Below are 22,240 nucleotides of genomic sequence, written 5' to 3' on the forward strand. Positions count from 1 at the left end.
AATCTAGTGCATCGATATAGAGGGAGCGGTACTGAACGGACACCAAAACAACTTATTTGTTGCTTAAAGCAAAATGCTGGAGGAACTCAGTGGGTCAGGCAGCATCTGTGGAGGTAAAGGGGTGCTCGATGTTTTGGGCCAAGACCCTGCTTCAGAACATTATTTGTTACTTACCTTTTCCAATGAGGGATAAAATATGTATTCATTTAACATGTCTGGCATATTTAATACTTTATTGTCCAGGGTGCAAATAACAAGGGCTACTGCACTCCAGTATCCATTGTGAATATAAACAGCAACCACTTGCATTTGTCCAATGGAGAACATCCTACGGCTCTTTCAGATTGTAATTATCAGAGAAGGGCTGCTGTTGTAGTTACACACACAGATTCTCACAATCACCTCTAGCTGAAAGGAAGAGCGTGTGTGAGCACGTGGGCTTAATATTTATGTTTGTCTCCACAGGAAACATTTTTAGGCTGAACAATGTTTGTGTTCTCTCAAAAGACCTACCTGTAGCAGATACTTCAAGGTGCTGGAAACATAACCTCAACACTGTCTCTCCAAAATCTTCCAAATCCATCTGAAGGATAAGGGAATCCACGTCGTGTCCTCTCCCAGGTCAACATCCCAGCACTGACACTCAGTTGGTTACGTTAAGCAGGCCACATCAGATGCATACCTAATAGCAGGCTTCTGAAACAGACACTCCATTCTGAGCTCTGTCGCTGGAAAAGGTTACCAGGCACACGGAGAAATAGATTCAAAGCTGCCTTGAAGAAATCAACATCTTCGCTGATCCCTGGGAATTTCTTGCCCGTGACTGCTCAGCTGGAGAAGTGGCATTCAGCACGGTATTCGGACCTTGAGTCTGTGCATAGGAAGTGCACAGAAGCCCTGCATAAGGGGCAGAAGCCCATCATCTCACAACTTCCCCACTCTGCCAGGCACCTCCTGCCCCATCTGTGGAAGAGTCCATGGGTCACCTCAAAACCCACAGAAGCAGAGTGGAAGCAAGTCATTCTTGAGGCCACCTCACAAAATGGTTCATTCCACTTAAATACTGTTTCCTATCATGTGCCGCGGATTCAGTTGTTTCAGACTAGAGTGAGGCTGCACTGTGGAGGACAGTCAGCCTGCACACAATGTGTCCGCTCATCTGATGCAGTCACTCACACATGACAATGGCAGTGTGCTTGTGTCATGCCACAGTGAGCAGGGAAAAGCAGAGTGGTGTTCACACTGACATCCCGTTATTGGTGTACTCCAGTCGGTGTACACTGACATCCCATTAATGGTGTACTCCAGTCGGTGTACACTGACATCCCATTAATGGTGTACTCCAGTCAGTGTACACTGACATCCCATTAATGGTGTACTCCAGTCAGTGTACACTGACATCCCATTAATGGTGTACTCCAGTCGGTGTACACTGACATCCCATTAATGGTGTACTCCAGTCGGTGTACACTGACATCCCATTAATGGTGTACTCCAGTCGGTGTACACTGACATCCCATTAATGGTGTACTCCAGTCAGTGTACACTAACATCCCATTAATGGTGTACTCCAGTCAGTGTACACTGACACCTGGTTGGTGGTCCTGAATCAACATTTGCATTTGTTTCTGTCTGAATAACTAATGTCATGTGACCATACACTGAGGCCAGAGATTGGTGGCAAACTATCCTCTGGTCCCAGGGTAAGGAACGGCCTACATTGTAATGTGAAACTCAGTAATGAAGTTCCCCAACCATTCTACCTGCAGTATTTCTTCCAGACCAGCTGCTCGGTATCTGGAGGATGTGGGAGTAGAATGGAGCAGGATTGCAGACTTAGGCTGTTTCCCTTCCCCTCACCCACTTCCCATCCCCAGGCTTCTTCCTGTGCTGTGGGGCTTGGTCCCGGCACGTTTCACAGGCCCAGCTTCCTCCACTGGTGGCTTCACCAAATACACAAAGCTTATGGTAAGGAATGAGTCTGTTTTATCCTTTATCCCATACAAAATGTTTGATTAAGCAAAAGAAAGGAATTAAGTAATATCCTGACAGGAATGATCAGAAAAAATAAAGTAACCAAATCCATCTCTTTTATATTTATACAGAAACCAGGCTTTCTAAGTTTTCCATATCCCCGTCGACCCTCACCAAGTTTTATTGATGTACCATAGAAATCATCCTATCCAGATGCATCACGGCTTGGTATGGCAACTGCTCTGCCCGTGACTGCAAGAAACTGCAGAGAGTTGTGGACACAGCTCAGCACATCACGGAAACCAGCCTCCCCTCTATGGACTCTGTCTACACTTCTCGCTGCCTTAGTAAAGCAGCCAGAATAATCAAAGACCCCACCCACCCCAGACATTCTCTCTTCTCCCCCCTCCCATTATGTAGAAGATACTAAAGCCTGAAAGCATGTACCACCAGGCTCAAGGACAGCTTCTATCCTGCAGCTATAAGACTATTGAACGGTTCCCTTGTACAATAGGATGGACTCTTAATCTCACAATCTATCTCATTATGACCTTGTGCCTTATTGCCAACCTGCACTGCACTTTATTCTGCATTCTGTTATTGTTTTACCTTGTCCTACCTTAACGCACGATGTAATGAATTGATCTGTACAAACGGTATGCAAGACAAGTTTTTCTCTGGTACACATGACAATAATAAACCAATACCAATTCCAATCCCTTGCAACATTTTCTGATGGCCTCTATGCCCAGGTGAAACTTAACCAAGGTCAGAAATGGAGTGATCGAGCTCCAGCTTTACAGCTCCAGTCTGGAAGAGAACCGGTGGTGTCACGCACACTACCAGGTTATTCCTGACACCAGGCTGCCTGGGATCTAGTGGTGGAGTTCTTTATTCTGAGAGTTGTCCAGGAACCTCACACACCTTCATTAAAACACTAATGTTACAGTGAATTTGGGCTTGCCAGCTAATTCATGAAGCTGAATTAACAGTGTCAATCCAGACGTTTCAACACCTTCCTGGGTAATATTTTTACAGTGTGTTGCCAGCACGTCAAGACTCTCTTGGTCAATGGAGAATCAGAACATCAGAGAAGGAAAACATTTGGAATTGGAGGTACCAGCTCGAAGAGAACATTCTAGTGGCAAACACAGCAAGGTCACGCGAACTGCAATGAGGTAAGTGACTAGATCATTTTTTTAAAGTAGCGCTGGCTGTGGAATAAACATTGACACTGCAGACTGATAAATAGCCAAACTGTGCTAAAGTCTGCTTTCTGTATCTTAAGTAACTTTTTAACAAGCTGTCACTGTCCCTTCAGCTAATGCAAATGGAAAGTTTTCATTTCACAACAGCACTGAAATGCCATGAAGATCAACTTGTTTAATTTTGTTTTGTGGTAACCGCAGCTTGCTGAGTGTGGATGGAAGTTCACTGACCAGATTGTGAAGCTTTGTTGGTATTTAAATAGTATTCTTGCATCTCAGGGATGTTGAAATATAGAATTGTTGTTCATCCATTGGTTTAGATCCCTGCCCCTTGGTGTTCCTCCATTCTGTCTCCTCTTCAACTACTAATGAGTTTAAAAAATGTCATCCACATTCAAACAGATGCACACAATTTATGCCGTGATCACAGCTCTCGTCTTTCCAGCCTTTTCTATTGTTATTTCAGATTTCCAGTGTCGGTAGTTTTGGTGATTTCCGTCAACCGACTGTTTTCAAAGAGGAGACAACTCGTCAATATTAGCAGTCATTGATCCCCATTTAAAATAGATGAGTCATGAGGAATGATTAGAGAAACCTCAAGTTTTAACATCTAGCAAAAAAAGATTTAAGGTTGTGCAAACTACAGTAAGGTAAATGACTACTTATTGTGCAGGGAAGGATGTTACTTCAAAAAGAATTAAGAAATCAAATTTAAATCAGTGGAAAGTAAATTTAGAGAAACAAAGGACTGCAGATGCTGGAATCTAGATGAAAAACACGATGATGCTGGAGGAAATCAGCAGGCCAGGCAGCCTCCATGGAGAAAAGCAGGCAGTCAACATTTCGGGTCAGGACTGTCGGACCCGGTTGGTTTCAAATCCGCAAGTTCTTTCAGGAGTCCAAGAATGAGTTGAAAACAACTTGGTGCTTCACAAAGTTTTATTGGAAAAGTTTAAAACAAAGTAACAGTCACAGAGCACATGGCACCGGCTTTACTACTGGGAGATGAGCCGAGACATAGGAATTAAAAATGAGCTGGGGGAGGGGGAAGTGAGCAAGACAGAGATAGAGGCAAGAGAGAGAGCAAGCTAAGCAAGAGAGAGATTAACAAAACATGACACCTTTTATACCTGAGATAAGAGGTACTCCTTAGCTAACAATAATCCAATCAGAAAACCTATCAGTTACCTGTGGCAAAACCAACCAATGAGAAAACATGTATTCACCTGATGGATGAACCAATAAGCTAAAAAGTGGTTATACTTTGTACAGCCACTTGAGGTGTATTAGACACTATACATGTTAAACAGTCAAATCCAACAGGACCCTTCTTCAGGACTGACGATACAAAAAGGGTAAGCCCAATATATAGAATACTCTTTTCTTTGAGGATACTTGTGGCCTGTTTTGGAGGAATACATTAATTTTGAAGGGATACAGTTAGGTTCCCTGGTCTAATATTGAAGCTTTAGTGGTTAAGTTAAAGGGCAGGTTTTATCAAGTTAGCCTTATAAGACTGAGGAGTAATCTAATCAAAGTACTTAATGGAAGGAAAAGGAGTTGTCTCTTGATGGTACCACCCCAACTGTGGAGGTTATGATATTAGAATTGGTGCTTGGCAGTTTGGAAGTAAGAGGAGAAACCCATTTTTCACCCAGAGGACAGGAATGAGCTGGAATAGATTTCTTTGAAGATCTGGACCAACTGAGTTTTTCAACAGTGTGATAGATTAACCTATGAGGGGTCATGAAACAAAGACAACTAGATGTAGACGAGACATGAGCTTGCTGACCACCGAAAGGCCTCTCTCCTCCATTCCTATGCTTGAAATAGCCAGATAGAGACATAAGCAGGGCTAGGTAATCATCCCAGGAGACCATATGAAATGCCCGTATTTTATATGAAAATTACCCTGAAAGGTGTTCTAATGCAAAGGCACCAACTCGTGGTGGAAGTCCTGTCCTTGGGAAGTTGGACTGGGTCCTTCCAGATGTGATTCACCCTAGCTCGCTGACGTTTTTCCAGTGTCATCCATGCGGATGATGAAATCGGCCTGAATTCTGCCTGATGGAAAATGGCACGACAGTGCACAGCCTAAGACCCACGTTTCCACCAACTGGTAAAGCAAGGAGACGTGAATGAAAGGGGGACATGAATATGTTGCCATTTGCACACGTCTGCCTGAGTTTACAGTACTGAGCATAGTTGTCGCTGGGCTCACGGTGTTTGGTGCAGACTTTCACACTCATGCCCAGCACAGATTTATTGCAATCTCTGTTTCAACAATGAGCCCTTGTGCCGCAGTAGCCTGGAGCCACTCACAGGACACAGTCTGTGAGGGCGATCACCAGTGGCGTAGGAGGGAATGGAGGGAGAGGGTTTGACCACAAACACTGAAGACATATGTCTCCCCTCCCTCTCCATGACAGCCACAGTAAAGCAGTGAATTAGGCTGCCGAGGATAGTAGTCTTTACGGCTCCGACCTGCTTCCCACACTTAGATGTTTCAGCCACAAACCCTGTGGGCTGTTTCTGCAGGAACTGTGTAGATTGTGGTTTAATGTTCTCACTACCTATTTGGGGGTTCCTCTAGTTGGCCTCAGTGTTAAATACAGCACCATTTTACTGCAGTGAAGAAGAACGAAATGCAGTTTCAAGGCAACTATGAGCCCAATATATCACCCACTTGCCTTTGCCTTGTAATGTTTCATGCCACACAGGTGCCAGGCATTGACCATCTCCCAATAGCTGAGGGTCTCATCACCTAATCTCGACATTCACTTGCATTGCCAGATTCCCTGCCACTAATATCCTGGGGTCACCGCTAACTGGAAACTCAACTTTTTCATGCAGCCAAATGTTCTGCTCTGGCATGTACCACCTGAAAAAGGGCAAGAAGCAGATCCAACAGTAACCTTCCAAAGGCAGTTGGAAAAATACTTGAAAAGGAGAAGAGTCTTTACGAATAATTGTGTTGACCTTTCAAAGAAGTATCCACCCTCTGCACTTTTTTAATCATTGCAAGGTTCTGCTGTCTGTCACATCCTTGGTGCTCCCAGTCCCTTGCTCCGTCATCCACTGATGTCCATAGTGAAGCAATCGCACATCAGCCAACTCCCAGAACTGATCCAGATTGGCTTGGTTCAAGATTGCTCTATGTCCCTCCCACTCATTGCTGCAAAATCAGATGAAGGCACAATTCAGCTGCTACCATCCTGAACAGCCTGTGTACCAGTAATATAATGAGCTCTTTATTCTTATTATAATTCATAACCCTTTCAACTTGAATGCTATAAATGCATTACATTTATTGACTCTGAAAGAGCTAATGTGCAGTTTATGGGTAGGCAAAAAACCATTGCGGAGGACGGAGGCTATGCAAGCGGCAGTGACATATCTGTGCCCGCACCACAGTGGCAAACAAACCTCAAACACAGGCAGGACAGGGACAGAAATTCTAATGCCCTTAGAAAACATGTACTAAAATGGCATGCACAGGGGCCCATGCTAGTTTGTTGCAGGGGAATAATTTTCTTACACACACAACATGAAAGGAGTCATATAAGTGTGCAGCACTACAGAGTGATGAGATAAGGCAGTAAAATGGAGCCTAGGCCACAGCTGAGATCAGCCCATGATCATACTGAATGGAGAAGCAGCTTGAGGGACTCCACAGCCAATTCCTGCTCTTACTTCCAATGTTCTTACGCCTCCAACTCAGTTACCGTTTGACATCTGGAAGTGCGATCTCCCACCATGGCAGGAGCTGTTAAAGCAACAGTTCTAAATCAGAACCTTCACCATGGAATGGCTCCAGTCGAATGCGTAACCACGTGCAATAGCTCAAGGACCACACGTCTCCAATGACCAATGGCCAACGTGGTGACAGAGTGTACCTGGGGAGGGAATCTGAACAGTCAGACCATTGTCAGAGAAACAGATAGCCTTGCCTGTGAGATCAGAAAAATATGGTCCATCAGAGAAGGTTTAATGCTTTTCTGCAATGACCAACATCCTAACAGGTTTGGAGTTGCAATTAGCCTGATTTTTATCCTTCCACTAAAGGATGTGACCACAAGGCACCCCATGCTTTCCCTGTGTAGAAGAGTCACATACATAGACATGCAAGTCAGGACTTGATTTTCCTGGTGTGTATTATGTGTGTTTAGCAATCAGTTTTATACTACAACTCAAACACATAACACATGGAGAACTTACACTACATATTCAAATTTCTAAGGCTAAAGGAAACGAACAGGATAGCCCTTTAACCGGTGGGCTGGGTGGGTAAGCCTGGTATTGGATTCGTCAAACAATTTTAACTCCCTGGATCATAAGTTGCAAATCCATCCTGGTAAGCCCTCACATCATCTTGGAATTCTCAGGATATGGGCATGGCATGATGACTGGTGTTTTTCACCTGTCCCTGGTGAAGATGATGAAGGTTATTTCCTTTTTAGCCCAAATAGTTTAATGTGATTCAGTCACCACTTTTGAGCTCAACTCTCACAATGGTGATATGAAACTGAAGTCACAGAAGGGTGGTCCAGGAAAGGATAACAAGTTTCCTTCTCGAGACATTTGTGAACCAGCAAAGCCTCCTATAGCTTTATTGCTGCTTTTAATGCTGCTGGATTTTTATTTCCAGATATTAGTCTTTTATATTTCATTACAACATTGAAGGAGTCCATTCTATTCATCAAGATTACACTGACTCTCAGAGCTCCCATCAATCTCACTCCGCTATCTATCTCCTAACTTAGTCTCCGACATGACCATCGACTGACTGTCCTACTGTTCACCTACCCGTTGGAAGCAACTTCCAGTGACCAATTGACCTACCAACCTGTATGTCCATGGGACGAGGGAGAAAACCAGACCATCCGGGGGAAACTCACATGGTCACAGGGAGGACGTGCAAACTCCACACAAACAGCACCAGAGGTCAGGATCAAACTGGGCTCACTGGAGCAGTGAGGCAGCAGTTCTATGGCTCCACCACTGTGAAATCAAGTTTTTGAACTGCCATAGAGAAACAAAGGACTGCAGATGCTGGAATCTAGATGAAAAACACAATGATGCTGGAGGAACTCAGCAGGCCAGGCAGCATCCGTGGAGAAAAGCAGGCAGTCAACGATTCAGGTCAGGACCCTTCTTCAGGACTAGGAAAAGGGGAAGCCCAATATAGAGGAGGGAAAAGCAGAGCAGTGATAGGTGGACAAAAGGGGGGAAGCAGGGTGGGCACAGGGTGGTGATAGGTGGATGCAGGAAAGAGATAGTGATGGCAGGTGTGGGGAAGGATGGGAGAGCAGATCCACCGGGGGATGGGTCAAAGGTAAGAAGAGAGGGAAAAAAGGCTAGGAAAGGGAAGAAGAGAAGAAGCATGGTAGGGGGAGGGGGGAATTCAATATTCATGCCGTAGGGCTGCAAGGTTCCAAGACAGAAAATGGGTTGCATGACGGGATTTGAACTCGCGTTCTCTGGATTATCACCTCTTGATTCCTGGTGCAGTTTAAAGAGAGGAGTACTCCAGCACTTGAAGTTGTTTTATGTCCTTCCACCAAATTACCTTTCAACATCTCATTGGGTTGTGACTTTTCAACAATGACACACTTTATCCAATTTTCACTCAGACCCCCATTGCTTCCGACAAAATAGTAAAAATTGCAGAGACAAATGCTGCTTGCAAACCCACAAGGTGTGCTTTTAGCTGAACGACAGAGACAGAAAATGCTGGAAACACACAGCAGATCAGGCAGCAGTTGTGGAGAAAGAACCAAGAGTTAATGTTTCAGGTCCAGGACTATTTGTCAGAGGCAGGAGGCTGTTGGATCTGGAATAAAGAATGCACGGATGAAGGTGATGGATGAGGTGAACCAGGAAGCAGACAGGATGTTACAGAGGAAGAAACACACATGTACAACATATCTTTAAGCATGGAACATACAGCTCTCCCTATATCATGTGTGTGTCCATGCTGTCATTCCATTGGGCAGTAGAGTCTTGTGAAGATCTGTTTTGCCACAATGTAACACTTTCATAGTCTGAAGTATTCAGTTTACACTAATGGTTTAAAAGTCTCAACATCTAGATAACTTGTATATGCTGTCTTATAAATAAACCGCTAAATCTTTGGACCTGTGCCTCAAAGCATTCACAAAGACCTTAAAACAAGAAATAGGTTTATCTATACTAAGTATGAAGGGTGGGTGCTTCCGACTAATTACAGTGCAGATGGCTAAGATAGTTCCACCCAATAACTTCTAATGGACACCATTGTCCATGTGAAGGCATTTTGGTACCACCAATGGTCAGGGTGTATTATAACCTACCAAGTTTTAAAGAACTATTTCCATTTAAATACAGTCACATTGTGTGTAGTTCAGCTTGGGTGATGAAACTACATTGATTTCATCCCACTAAGTTGACATATAATTTGTCTGCAATACCCTTAGCCTTGCATAAGAGATAAGCAAGTCAGACATTTAAGCAGGAAAACCAGAGGACTAACGTTTTCCAGGGATTTGGAGGTCATTTGTTGTAAACATCTAAAATTGGTTAATTTTCTCTCCTTTATAAAATCAGCAACCTACTTCTTCATCCTCCTCGACATTGCACGAACAGTATTTGTGCCACCATTTTTGGAAAGCTTCTAAAGCTGCCATGAGCTTCACAAAGCGACATCCAGGGCTGAAAACAGAATAAGACAGATTCATTCAGTAGTAAACTGCAGGCAACCTTCAGAGTTTATCAAGCAATTTTGGGGAAGAGTGTTCCAGATGTGTCTTAAATGTAAAACAAAAATGAAATGTCTGCCTTTACCTTTAGGTGGAGGCAGCTCTCTGCCAGTCTTACATTGGACTTCATTCTTACTTCACCCAATTTACCTCTACTGTCCCTAACTGTCTTACTGAGACATATTGGTAAATTGGTTTATTATTGTCCCATGTACCGAGGTACAGTGAAAAACTTGTCACATACCGTTCATACAGATCAATTCATTATACAGTGCATTGAGGTAACACAAGGTAATACAGAATGCAGAGTAAAGTGTCACAGAGAAAGTGCAGTGCAGGCAGACAATAAGATGCAAGGTCATAACGAGGTAGATTGTGGGGTCAAGAGTCCATCTTGTCGTCCATCAACAGTCTTATAACAGTGGGACAGAAGCTGTCCTTGAGCCTGGTGGTACGTGTTTTCAGGCTTTTGTATCTCTGCCTGATGGGAGGGGGAAAAAGAGAGACTATCTGGGGTGGGAGGGGTCTCTGATTATGCTGGCTGCTTTACCAAGGCAGCAAAAGAGTCCATGGAGGGGAGGCTGGTTTTTGTGATGTGCTGGGCTGTGTCCACAACTCTCTGCAGTTTCTTGCAGTCCTGGGCAGAGCAGTTGCCGTACCAAGCCGTGATGCATCTGCACAGGATGCTTTCTATGGTGCATCTATAAAAAATGAGCCATGCTCATTAGATGGCAGTATTGTAGCGCAGATCTCAAAGTGATTTCAGTGGTTCAAACTGGCCACCTCATTAAACAAAAAAGGACAGAGAAAGGTTGCAAATTTGCAGCTCCATTAAAAAATGACCTCAACCAAATAAAATTTAGATAATTGCAGGTAGTTTTAAAATCTAAACATCAATAATAAATAAGCCCAGACAGACAGCAACGAAACCAGCCCCAGTAATATATGCTGTACCTTTTCATTTCATCTCACACTGAGCCCTCAGAATGAACATAATTTATCCCAGCCTCCTGATTACTAAGAATGATTGCTCCTTCCACAAATCAAAAATGCCAGTTACCAGTGAGACTAATAATCTCATTTGGTTTACACCAACAGATTAAAAGTCTCAACCTGTAAATAGCTTACGTATGCTACCTTGTAGATAAACCTCTGTAGCTTTATGTTATTAAGTCACAAAGACTTAATAACATGTTTATCTAGACTGAGTATGGAAGGTGTTTCAGTGAAACTACCTACAGGAATAACAATCACATGAAGGGCACTTGCCCTAACACCCACAAACCGACACCTAACTATCGTCTCTAACTTCCAACCCATTCCTGACCGGGACATGATTCCTCTTACTCAAAAAGGACTTAGGCAAACTACTGGGGCTAATGGCCAACAAGTCCTCTCAACTGGATGGCCCGCATCTTGTAGTCTCAAAGGAAGTGGCCACAAAGACAGTGGATGAGTTGGGTGCAGTTCCCTGGGTTCTGGAGAGGTCTTGCAGGGTTGGAAAACCACAAATGTGATGCCACTGTGCAAGAAACGAGGGAGGTAGAAAGCAGGGAAATACAGACCATTTAGCCTGACATCTGTCATAGGGAAAGTGCTGGAATCTATTATTAAGGAGACAATAGCAGGACCTTTAGCAGAGTCTATGGTTTGTGGAAAGAGGAATTGCACCTTAGAAATTTGCTAGTGTCCTTTAGGATGCAAAAAACAGGATGGATGAAGGGGAACCAAGAAATGTATTTGGATTTCCACAAGGTATTTGATGAGGTGCCACATAAAAAGTTACTGCACAAGAGTTCACTGAGTTGGGGAAAATATATTGGCATGGATAGGGGATTGGCTAACTAAAACAAAACAGAGATTCAGGATAAATGGGTCAAATCCAGCTTGGCAATCAGTAACTAGTGAGATGCCACAGGGATCAGAGCTGGGTCCTCACCTATTTCCAATCTATATTACTAACTTGGATGAAGACACCGAGGGTACTGCAGCCAAATTTGCTGATGATACAAAAACAGGTGGGTAAGCAAGTTGTGAAAAAGACACTAAGAGCCTGCAGTGATATGTTAATAGACTAGGTGTGCAAGAATTGGGAGAGGACGTATAATGTGGAAAAGTATCAGTTTATCCACTTTGGAATGAAGAATGAAAAAACAAATTTTTATTTAAGTGGAATGAGGCTACAAAATACTCTGATACAGAGGGATCTGGGGGCACACGAAGTTAGCAAGCCAATACAACAAGTATTGAGGAAAACTAATGGAATGTTGGCCTTTACTGTAAGAGGTAAGGAGTATAAAACTAGAGGGTGTTGATGTACCTCACAGTGCATACAGTTTGGATCTTCATATTTAAGGAATGATATGTTTGCATTGGAGACACTACAGAGAAGGTTCACCAGGTTGGTTCCCAGCATAAAGGGGTTGACATATGAAGAGAGGTTAAGTAGGTTAGGTTTATACTCATTGGAGTTTAGAAGAATGAGAGATGATCTTATGGAAATGTTCTGAGGCGGATTGATGGGGTTGATGCTGAGAGGATGCTTTCCTGAGTGGGGATATCTAGAACAAGGGGTCTCCCATTTAAAACAGATGAGGAGGAATGTCTGCTCTCAGGGGGGTCATGAATTTTTGGAATTCTCTACCTCAAGAGCTGTGGAAGCAGAGTCACTGAATATAGTCAAGATGGAGACTGACAGACATTTGAACTACAAAAGTGTCATTGGGTATCGGGAGAGTCAGGGCATTAATTAATTAATTGGTCTTTAGTGCACAAATATCTCCCACCACTGGATCAAAAACAAAATGTGTATAAGGGAGGCACTTCTTAGCTTGTCCACCTTTGTAACTGGGGCATCGTTAGATACAAGTCCTCATCAGGATAAATAAATTTCCATTTTACAATAACTAGCAATTTGCAGATTTCTGGCATTTTATAAACAATAACTGTCCAATGATGTGACAAAAAATCTGCTTGTATTTACATAATGGATACCATAACTTCCTGATCCCTACCTGAGGAACAGAATCTACAGAGGTTCCACAAGCTTGTGGAAAACACAGAATGAACAATATGCCATAGGAGGTCCTTTAAGTTTGTGGGGGCAACTTCTCAGTCACTGTCAGCGTCAACCTTGTGTTGTCACAGTAACTGCCCTGATGCCAAAATAGGAAATGCATGACATCACAAGCCATGTGCAAAATACCATAGCAACAAATGTACCACATACTTTGTCTTACAAGGGTAAAGGGCTGAGGTATAAATTACACAAAATTACATTGAACATAGCACAGAAACAGCCGATCCAGCTCGAAAGATTAATACCTGCACCCACCCTCCAATCCTGTTGCTTTATCCCTCTTTCCCCTTACTGAACTTCCTCTTGCATGCTCTTATGTTACTCCCTCAGCAAATGTGTAAGGTGTTTCTCCTGAATTCCCTGTTGAATTTATTGGCCACAATGCAACTTCTGTAATTCCTACTTCTGCTTCTCATCCCAGCCAACCACATGCAGTCACAACAAAAACGTCACTGCAACTCTTATCTTTATCAATACCCTTTCATACTTCTAACAGTTTGCCCCTCAGTTTCCTTTTCTCCTCACAGAAGTAGCCCAGCTCAATCTTTCCTTCTGGTTATAACCATTCAATTCCGAATGCTCAATGAATGACCTACCAAGCTCTCCGACAACTGATGTCCCGGCTGCCTCGCCGGTGAGATGGAGGTGTGAAAGTAGAAATAAGATCACAATTCCTTGTCAGGTGGAGCTCAGGTTGTGAACTTAAAAAAATTGAAGCTACCTAGTAATAAGCAGTGAATGGAACAAACTGCTGGAGGAACTCAGCGGGTCAGGCAGCATCTGTGAAGACAGAGGGACGGTTGACGTTTCAGGTCGAGACCCTGTAATAGCACGTTCAGTATATCTGAAACCCTTCATTCTAACATCCCACCACACAAGTGCCTGGCAATGACCATCCACCACATTGCCAATATCCTGTCAGGGGATGATGGTTACCATAGACCAGAGGCTTAACTGGACCAGCCGTACAAATACAATGGCTGTAAGAGTAGGACAGAGATTATGTGTTGTCTGGTGAGTGACTCACCTCCTCATTCATTTAGAATCTTCTTTCGTTCTCCTTTTCTCTTCTCCTCCTTTGGTATGGTCAAGGATGACTTGTCTCTACTCCATTTCTGAAGAGTGGAGTATGCCTGAGCATGCATTCTTTTAACAGAGGGTGGTCATTGCACACCAGTTACCACAGGGCTTGGTTCAATAACAAGGACGGCCAAAACGATCAGAGACCAGGTGCTGCTGCATGGACATAGCACACAGAACTGTGTACACATACATATCCACCATCCCTACATGGCAGAAATAGTGTGATAGAACACTCTCTACGTGCCTGGATGAATGCAACTCCAACAATGCTTAAGGAACGTGATACCATCCAGGATGAAGTTGCTCATTTGATTAATGCCTAATCCACTACCTAACTGTTCTATCACTTCACTTTAGCACACCTTGGCTGCAGCGTGTACCATCTAAAACTGTATTGTAGTTACTCCTACTTGTGGCATGAAACTACTTTTGTTAAACCTTATACTGATTAAATAAATCAAATGGTGCTTTTATTGGTGTTGCGTCTAAACGATGTTTCCAGGCTTCGGTTCCAGAAGCAGGCATTGACCTGAACATTGAAAATTAACTTTACTCTGTAATGAGGTTGACATCTTCCAGTCTTCTTGTGCTTTCTGGATAAACGCAATGGCTGTGTCTCAGTGGAGGGGCCTGGCATTGAAATCAGAGATCTATGGTTTCAAGTTCCACCCGAGAGATTTCACTACCTATTGGAGGCTGGCTCTCTAATGCAGTATCAGGAAGTATTGCATCCTTGGAAGTGCTTCACAGACAATGAAATGCAATCACTATTTAATGAAGAGGATCACTGCATGAAAGATTCAACCACAATATAAGGGCAAACGTTAGTTGAAGTGTAAATATTTTCCAGGCCAGTGGGAAGAACTTTTCACACTTCCACAAATCGATGCAGTGGGATTTTTTAAATATGGCTTGTGGGCCAGACAGGATTTTGGTTTAATGTTGGATCTGGAATATGGCAATGTTCTGATGGAAGACCTCTGACCTAGAACATAAACTCCATTTCTCTCTCCACAGATGTTGCCCAATCAACTGAGTATTCCCAGCATTTCCCTTGTATTGAAGGTTGATTGACTGACAGGAAGGTCAAGGGTGCAGGGATGAACAGGTTGGCAGCTGGACGAATAAAGAGAAAGCAGATGGATCTGGAGGATATGTAAATCACCAAAGCCAGATACCTGAGAAGGGGAGATAGGCAGAGGGTTCCTATGACAGAAAAATGTAGCAGTGAAACCAACACAATGTTTTATACTTTTTGAACACAAAGACAATACTAAATGATTAACTACAGTTTCAATGGCTATAATCACCAACTTAACTTTAACATTTTGTATATAGACAGGTAACTTTGCAGAATTACATATTTACAATGGTACAACATCCCAACTAGCAGAACCCCTTTGAATATTCAGCTACTAAACTCCAGACATCCAAAATATACCTCTTTTGTTAGTGTTGGGTCCCTGAATATAGCCAGAATATAGCCTGAATAGACAAAATATTAAGTGACAAAACAGACCTGTCCTGAACTGCACATTAAGTAGCAGGAATACACCTTTAAAAATGTGTTAATATAGAAGACTTTAATGCCTTCCCTGATCTCATCCTGAAGTTTTCAATGACCACCAATTAACACGAACACTCATCTACTGTCTTCCCCTGCATAGATTCAATGGGATAGAATCAGAATGTCCCACTCCCAATGATTGGTTTCAATAAAGTATCAGTTGAAGTTACATTGCGAATAGGTTTTATTTCCTGAAGACTGGTTCTCATTTTAATTAATATCTGCTATTCATAATTTCATAACTCCAGAATAATCCCTGACATAGTAGCAATGAAAGGGGTATTGGTATATTATTGTCACTTGTACTGAGGTACAGTGAAAAGCTTGTCTTACAAACCGATCGTACAGGTCAATTCATTACACAGTGCAGTTACATTGAGTTAGTACAGAGTGCATTGAGGTAGTACAGGTAAAAACAATAACAGTACAGAGTAAAGTGTCACAGCTACAGAGAAAGTGCAGTGCAATAAGCTGCAAGGTCACAACAAGGTAGATCGTGAGGTCATAGTCCATCTCATTGTATAAGGGAGCTGTTCAATAGTCTTATCACAGTGGGGTAGAAGCTGTCCTTAAGTCTGGTGGCACGTGCCTTCAGGCTCCTGTATCTTCTACCTGATGGAAGAGGAGAGAAGAGAGAATGTCCCGGGTGGGTGGGGTCTTTGATTATGCTGGCTGCTTCACCAAGACAACAAGATGTAAAGACAGAGTCCAAGGAGGGGAGGCTGGTGTCCATGATGCGCTGGGCTGTGTCCACAACTCTCTGCAGTAGGACTACCCACCAGCTGTAATCCAATAAGAGATTATTCCAATCCAAACATCATCCTCGACCTCAAATGTTCAGTGACTTTGGTGCTACCTTTACTTGTGCCCATCACTGTAGAGAAAATGCAGTTAAAGTGCATTGTTGAGTCTAACCTGTGATCTAATGAAAATAGTTCAGTTCCTCAAGCTTCTGTTGAGCTCTTTGGGAAAAGGGTAAGAGGCCAGAGACAAGAGTAGACAGATTGGGAGGAAGACTGAGAATCAAACTGTCAACCAAGTACACTTGAAGACAGAACAAGTGTCTTGCAAAGTGGTCTTCCAACCTTCATTTTGTCTTCTCCATGTAGAGAAGACTGCAGTAGGAGCAGCAAATAGTAAAGATTTTATTCGTGCTCTCTGATCTACAGAATTCCCTTTTTTTTAATTGACTTCCAAGCCTGAACCACGTAGTACTCCATTCTTCAGTCTAACCGTCCTTCTCATGTTCTCTGCTGATCCTCTCACTCCACTCCCTGGCCTGATACAGGGTAAAATACAAACTATAAAACTTTCATCTCTGCAATGGGAAGGCAGCTGAGCCTGCATTACGTTCTCTGCTGTTCCAATACATTCTTTTTGCAATGATGCAGGACCTCTTGAATGAGTTGCAGCTTTACAACACTAGAACTATACATACTGTTTGTGAACGTCCAACAGAGAGCAACTCAGATAACTATCATCAGATGGGAATAGTGAGGGGAGGGGACCCATTGGAATGGTCTCTCTCCCAATAGTTGCAGTCACCTGTGGGGATATCTTTCACAGCAATTATGTGATTGTTATTCCTCAATGACACAATTCACACGAGGTCAGTTTTCACATTAATGTTTGGCACCCACAATATTATCTCTCCACCACTACTCTGCTACCACAACTGTTATGTGATCTGCCCATTTTTATTTCCTTATGACATGAAGGAGACCATTTGGCCCATTGAGTGTATTGCCAGCTCTCAGAGCAATCCCATCAACTTCATTCCCCCACTTACATCCTTGGAACAGGAGAGGCCACTTTGCCCCTCAAACTTGCTGCACTATTCAATATGATCATGGCTGATCTGGTCCAGGCCTCGTCCTTTCTATGCCAGTTCTCCACATCTCATAATTTCCTACTTCCTCTTTAAGTATTTCCAATGATCCAGCCTCCACAACCCTCTGCAGTAGAGAATTCCAGAGATTCAGCGCCCTCTGAGAAGAAATTGTTACTCACCTTGCTTTTAAATGATCACCCTTAATCTTGTAACTATGCCCCCTCGTTCAAGATTATTCCACTAGTGGAAACATCTTGGGTCTAAGTACATAGCTCCCTGAAAGTGGCAACACAAGTAGATAGGGTGGTAAAGGTGGTATTTGGCATGCTTGCCTTCATTGGCCAGGGCATTGAGTATAAGAGTCTAGAAGTCATTTTGCAGCTGTATAAAGCTTTCGTCAGGCCACCTTTGGAGTGTCGTCGGAAAAAATTAGGAGTGGTACTGTTGATCCTTCGCTTAAAATTTGAGGAAGTTTGGAGTCCATTTATTCAATATTTTCACATGATATAGATCCCCTTATAATAACCTTTCAATTTAGAGGAACGGAGTTGACGACATAACATTGCTCTGTTTCTATTGAGAAATTTTAGTCCAGTTTTATTTTCTGTTTTTTAAAAATTTTTTTTCCTTAGCTTAGTTTGGTTTGATATATTGTTTATAATTTATCTTATTGTTTTGGGGATTTTTTTTTCTTTCTTTTATATTTTATAATAAATCTTTTTCCTTTATATTATATTCATTCACTAACAGTTCATTGGATCTACAGTTTTTTTTATACTTTATTGTTCTTTATGATTATCCATGTCATGATTGTTCTCCTGATCTCTTTGTATTACATGTATAAACATTGATATATTAATCTGTATTAATTTGAAAACTAATAAAAAGATTGAAAAAGAAAGAAAAGGAGTGTTGTATGCAGTTCTGGTCGCCATATTACAGGAAGGATGTGGAGGCTTTGGAGAGGGGGCAGAAGAGGTTCACCAGGATGCTACCTGGATTAGAAATTATTAATATAAGAAGAGATTGGATCAACTTGGATTATTTTCTCTGGAGTATCAAGGCTGAGGCTGATACAAGGCTGAGTATTAAACCTGACAAGATGTTTATAAAAATTACAAGAGGCATAGATAGTCTTTTTCCCAATGTAGAAATGTCAAATACAAGAGGGCATAACTTTAAGGTGATGAGAGGGTGGAAGTTTAAAGGAGATGTGTGGGGCAAGTTTTCTTTTAAAGAATGTGGTAGGTGCCTGGAGCATGCTGCCGAGGGGGGGGGGGGGGCGTGGGGTGTGGTAGAAGCAGATATAATAATGGCATTTAGACAGACACAGGAACATGCAGGGAATGGAGGGATATGGATTTAGTTTAATTTAGGCATCTTGTTGACACAGACATTGTGGGCTGAAGGGCCTGTTCCTGTGCTGTACTGTTCTATGTTCAATCAGCAAAGATTATAATCCATGGCACAACTCTACTGATTCATATCACATGGGACGTCACAAAATCGAATCATGTGATATACCGATATGTGTTACATGATACAGCGATTTAATGAGCCAGCTAACAGTCAACATCAGAAAGTTTCATTCTAAGATAGCCCTGAGAATCTCAGTAGCGTTTGATTTTCTTATGCTGGGTCCGAACCACTGTTTATGCGATTTAAAGAGGATTTGAACTTACATAGTGTCATTTGCCTCACTTTCAGGTCACCTCAAGTTCGATGAAATACTTCTGAAGTGTAGTCACTGTGCTAATGTAGGAAACAAGGCAAACAATGTGCATACAGCAAGCTCTCTCACAACCAGCAATTCAACAGAGGAATGACTATTGGCCGGGGACACCGGGGAATAGTTTTCTGCTCTTCCAGTGCCTTGAGATCTTTCATGTCCAGTTAAGAGGACAGACACACTCAGTCATCTAAAAGACATACTACACTCCTCCACGTTTGTGCTCAGCACCTCTCTGAGGTGGACTGAAAGCAGAATCTTTTGAAGCAAAGGTGAAAGTTAACTAAACCACAGCTAGGTAGTATTGGGGTAAAAATAAAATCACATCTGCCGTGTTGATAAATCACAGCTGGAGTGTTACACTTGGCTTCACCACCTCATGTAGTGAGATGAAATATTTAACTGATCATTGTTCAGTGGCCCAGCTGGACTGTGTGCTCATCGAGACAGCCAGCTGGGCTTGGTTGAGATGTTTCAAAGGGCAAATCACCTTATCTGTGTTGCCAACTTGAAGGATCTACAGACTTGTACTCCAAGGCATTTGTTTTCTCAATACTCCCTAAGACCCTACTATTCACTGTGTATGTCCTAGCCTTATTAGTGCTCCCAAAACGCATTACCTCACATTTGTTGTGGAATCTCTCTCAATATTGCTGACCTTGCTCTGGTCAGCTATGACACAGGCTTTTGTAAGCATAAGCTCTTTCCAAACAAAGACCATCTCGTTACACTTCTCCTTTTTCCACAATATTAGCAGATAAGAGTAAGGAAAATTAAGCGACTATTGGATTTACACAAGACAGTCACCAAAACTCAGATAAAAGGAAAATGAACATCTGATCAATCCAATTTCCAAGGACCTGCAGCCCCAATGAACCAGTGTGGACATGGCAAGAACATATCTGCAGTGTGGTGTGCAGTATTGGTCTCCTTAATTAGAGAGTGTTATTGCATTGGAAGCAGTTAATCAATTTAATTGACTCACACCTAGAATGAGTGGGTTGTTTTATGAGGAAAGGTTGGGCAGGCTAGACTTGTATAGGTTGGAATTTAGAATAGTGGGAGGCAACTGGTTGAAACCAGTTCAGATCATGAGGGGTTTACACAGGATGAATTTAGAGAAGATGTTTCCTCTTGTAGGAGAAGCTAAAATAAAGGGTCATTCTTTAAAATAAGGGGTGTTTGTAAGACATGTTCGAAGGTCTCAAGGGGCAAGGACTCTGGACAGAGTCTTTGGAGTTAAAATGATTTATTTACAGAAGACAAATGTGGGACAGGATAAATGGGAACAAACACACACATACACACACGCACACTGGTGATCGCGAATGTGGGGGGCAAATCGCAACAAGGGTGAGATGCACACACAACAAACTGGGTACAAATGATCAAGGAAGAAACAATACGATGCCTGCCACCCCTCGACTCAGTGCAGGCACGGCTCTACGCTACCGGGAATCTACTTAGGATGCTCCTAACCCTTATGGAAGTGCACACTCTTATCAATGGTCTCTTCAGCGCTGTTTCACAATTCCTGGAGCAGTCAGAGAGCAAGCCACGCACATGTGGCACTCTTTATAGTGCTGGAGGGCTGGGTGGTCCAGCCCAGGTAGTTCAAACAAGCCAATGACCCAAGGCCAGGTACACAGGTGTTTACAGAGGCCAATGGTCAAGAGTGGACTAATGGATGGGTGGAGCTAGACCTTGATTGACAGTGATGTGACTTTCGACCAGGTGATCAATGGTGTCACGTAACAGCCATGACTCTTCACAATACAAGGGGTCACCCATTTAAGATAGAGAGGAGGTGACTTTGAGGGTCATGGGTTTTTGGAACGTCCTCAAAAAGTAATGGAAACAGATTCTATGAATATTTTCATGACAGAAACTAAATAGATTCTTGCTAAGCAAGGGGGTGAAAGATTACCACAGGTAGATGGGAATGAAGAGATGAGTTTACAATCAATTAGCTAAAATATTAAATGGCAGAGCAGACTTGAGTGGTTGATCGGTCCTAATTCATATGTTCATATGCCCAGTAGGAAGATCACTTGTCGTAAATAAGTTATTAACATGCCTGAACAAGCATAATAAAATGTAACTTCCAAGGTAAAATGCTGTATGTTTGAACATTATAGGGCTTCTTTTGGCTGACTCATTCAAAATCCTTGCAAAATCAGTTGATTCAGACCCTTCCAGATGCATGTGTTTTGCATTTCAATTCTTGCCCAGGAATCACTTCCTCAATCATGTCCATAAATACCAGCAAGGGAACTTAGACTTTGTTGGCTTTATGAAGAACCACAGAATGAGGAAATGGTGGTATCATGTGATAGTTGTGGAATGATTAGGGCTGGGCTCCAGCCCGCTTTCGTTCCCTCAGCTGAACACAACTGAATTCCCTCAGTTTAAGTGCATAAGACAAATTTGCACATATGTTCCCATAACGAATCCATCAAATGATTTGATCTCATCCTTCCAAAATGCCAAACCTATTGGTTATCCCTTGATACTTCTCAGTGGGTTATTAAAACGTTTCACTAACTTGGCTCAACTGTTCCTCCTGTCAACTGGTTGCAGACGTTGATAACCTTGAGTGCAAAATAATATTGCCGCTAACTATACCAGCCTATTCCCAGTGTCTGTCCTGTTCTTAATGGGGCCAGACCTAAACCTGTCTTTCACCATCACACCTTGCCCTCTTCTTCTCCTGCCTCCAGCTTATCTGTTTTGGGTTTACTCTTGGCAATTGCCTTCTATAGCACTTTATGGTTCTCTAAGACGTCTTTCTAAGCCCACATCGCCCATTCTTCGGCTCTTCCCTCAAATGTCAGGGACTGGCCTTCTTTGTCTCCTGTGCACTGACTCTAGCACCAGATATCCTCAATACCATTGCAGGCAGAACAACACCCAATACTCACGATGCAGCCAGCCCACAGCTCTGTAAAGCTAACATCAATGCTGGGCATCAACTGGTTTGACATTATAACGTTATATGGGCAGGCACAGGAGTGGGGCATGCACGGTAGTGT

The 22,240-nt window shown here is 42.7% G+C and overlaps 1 protein-coding gene across 1 annotated transcript in view; it reads right to left on the minus strand.

Annotated features, from left to right (window-relative positions):
• The window catches only part of LOC127578893 (phosphoenolpyruvate carboxykinase, cytosolic [GTP]-like), a 37,617-nt gene that overhangs the window by 11,849 nt on the left and 3,528 nt on the right, over positions 1–22,240 (minus strand). The window contains exon 3 of the mRNA XM_052031439.1: positions 9,776–9,872. Coding sequence (XP_051887399.1) covers positions 9,776–9,847 — 72 coding nt within the window. The 5' untranslated portion in view covers positions 9,848–9,872. The remainder of the gene's footprint in view (positions 1–9,775; positions 9,873–22,240) is intronic.

The sequence above is a fragment of the Pristis pectinata genome, chromosome 16 (assembly GCF_009764475.1).
Source record: "Pristis pectinata isolate sPriPec2 chromosome 16, sPriPec2.1.pri, whole genome shotgun sequence".
NCBI lineage: Eukaryota > Metazoa > Chordata > Chondrichthyes > Rhinopristiformes > Pristidae > Pristis > Pristis pectinata.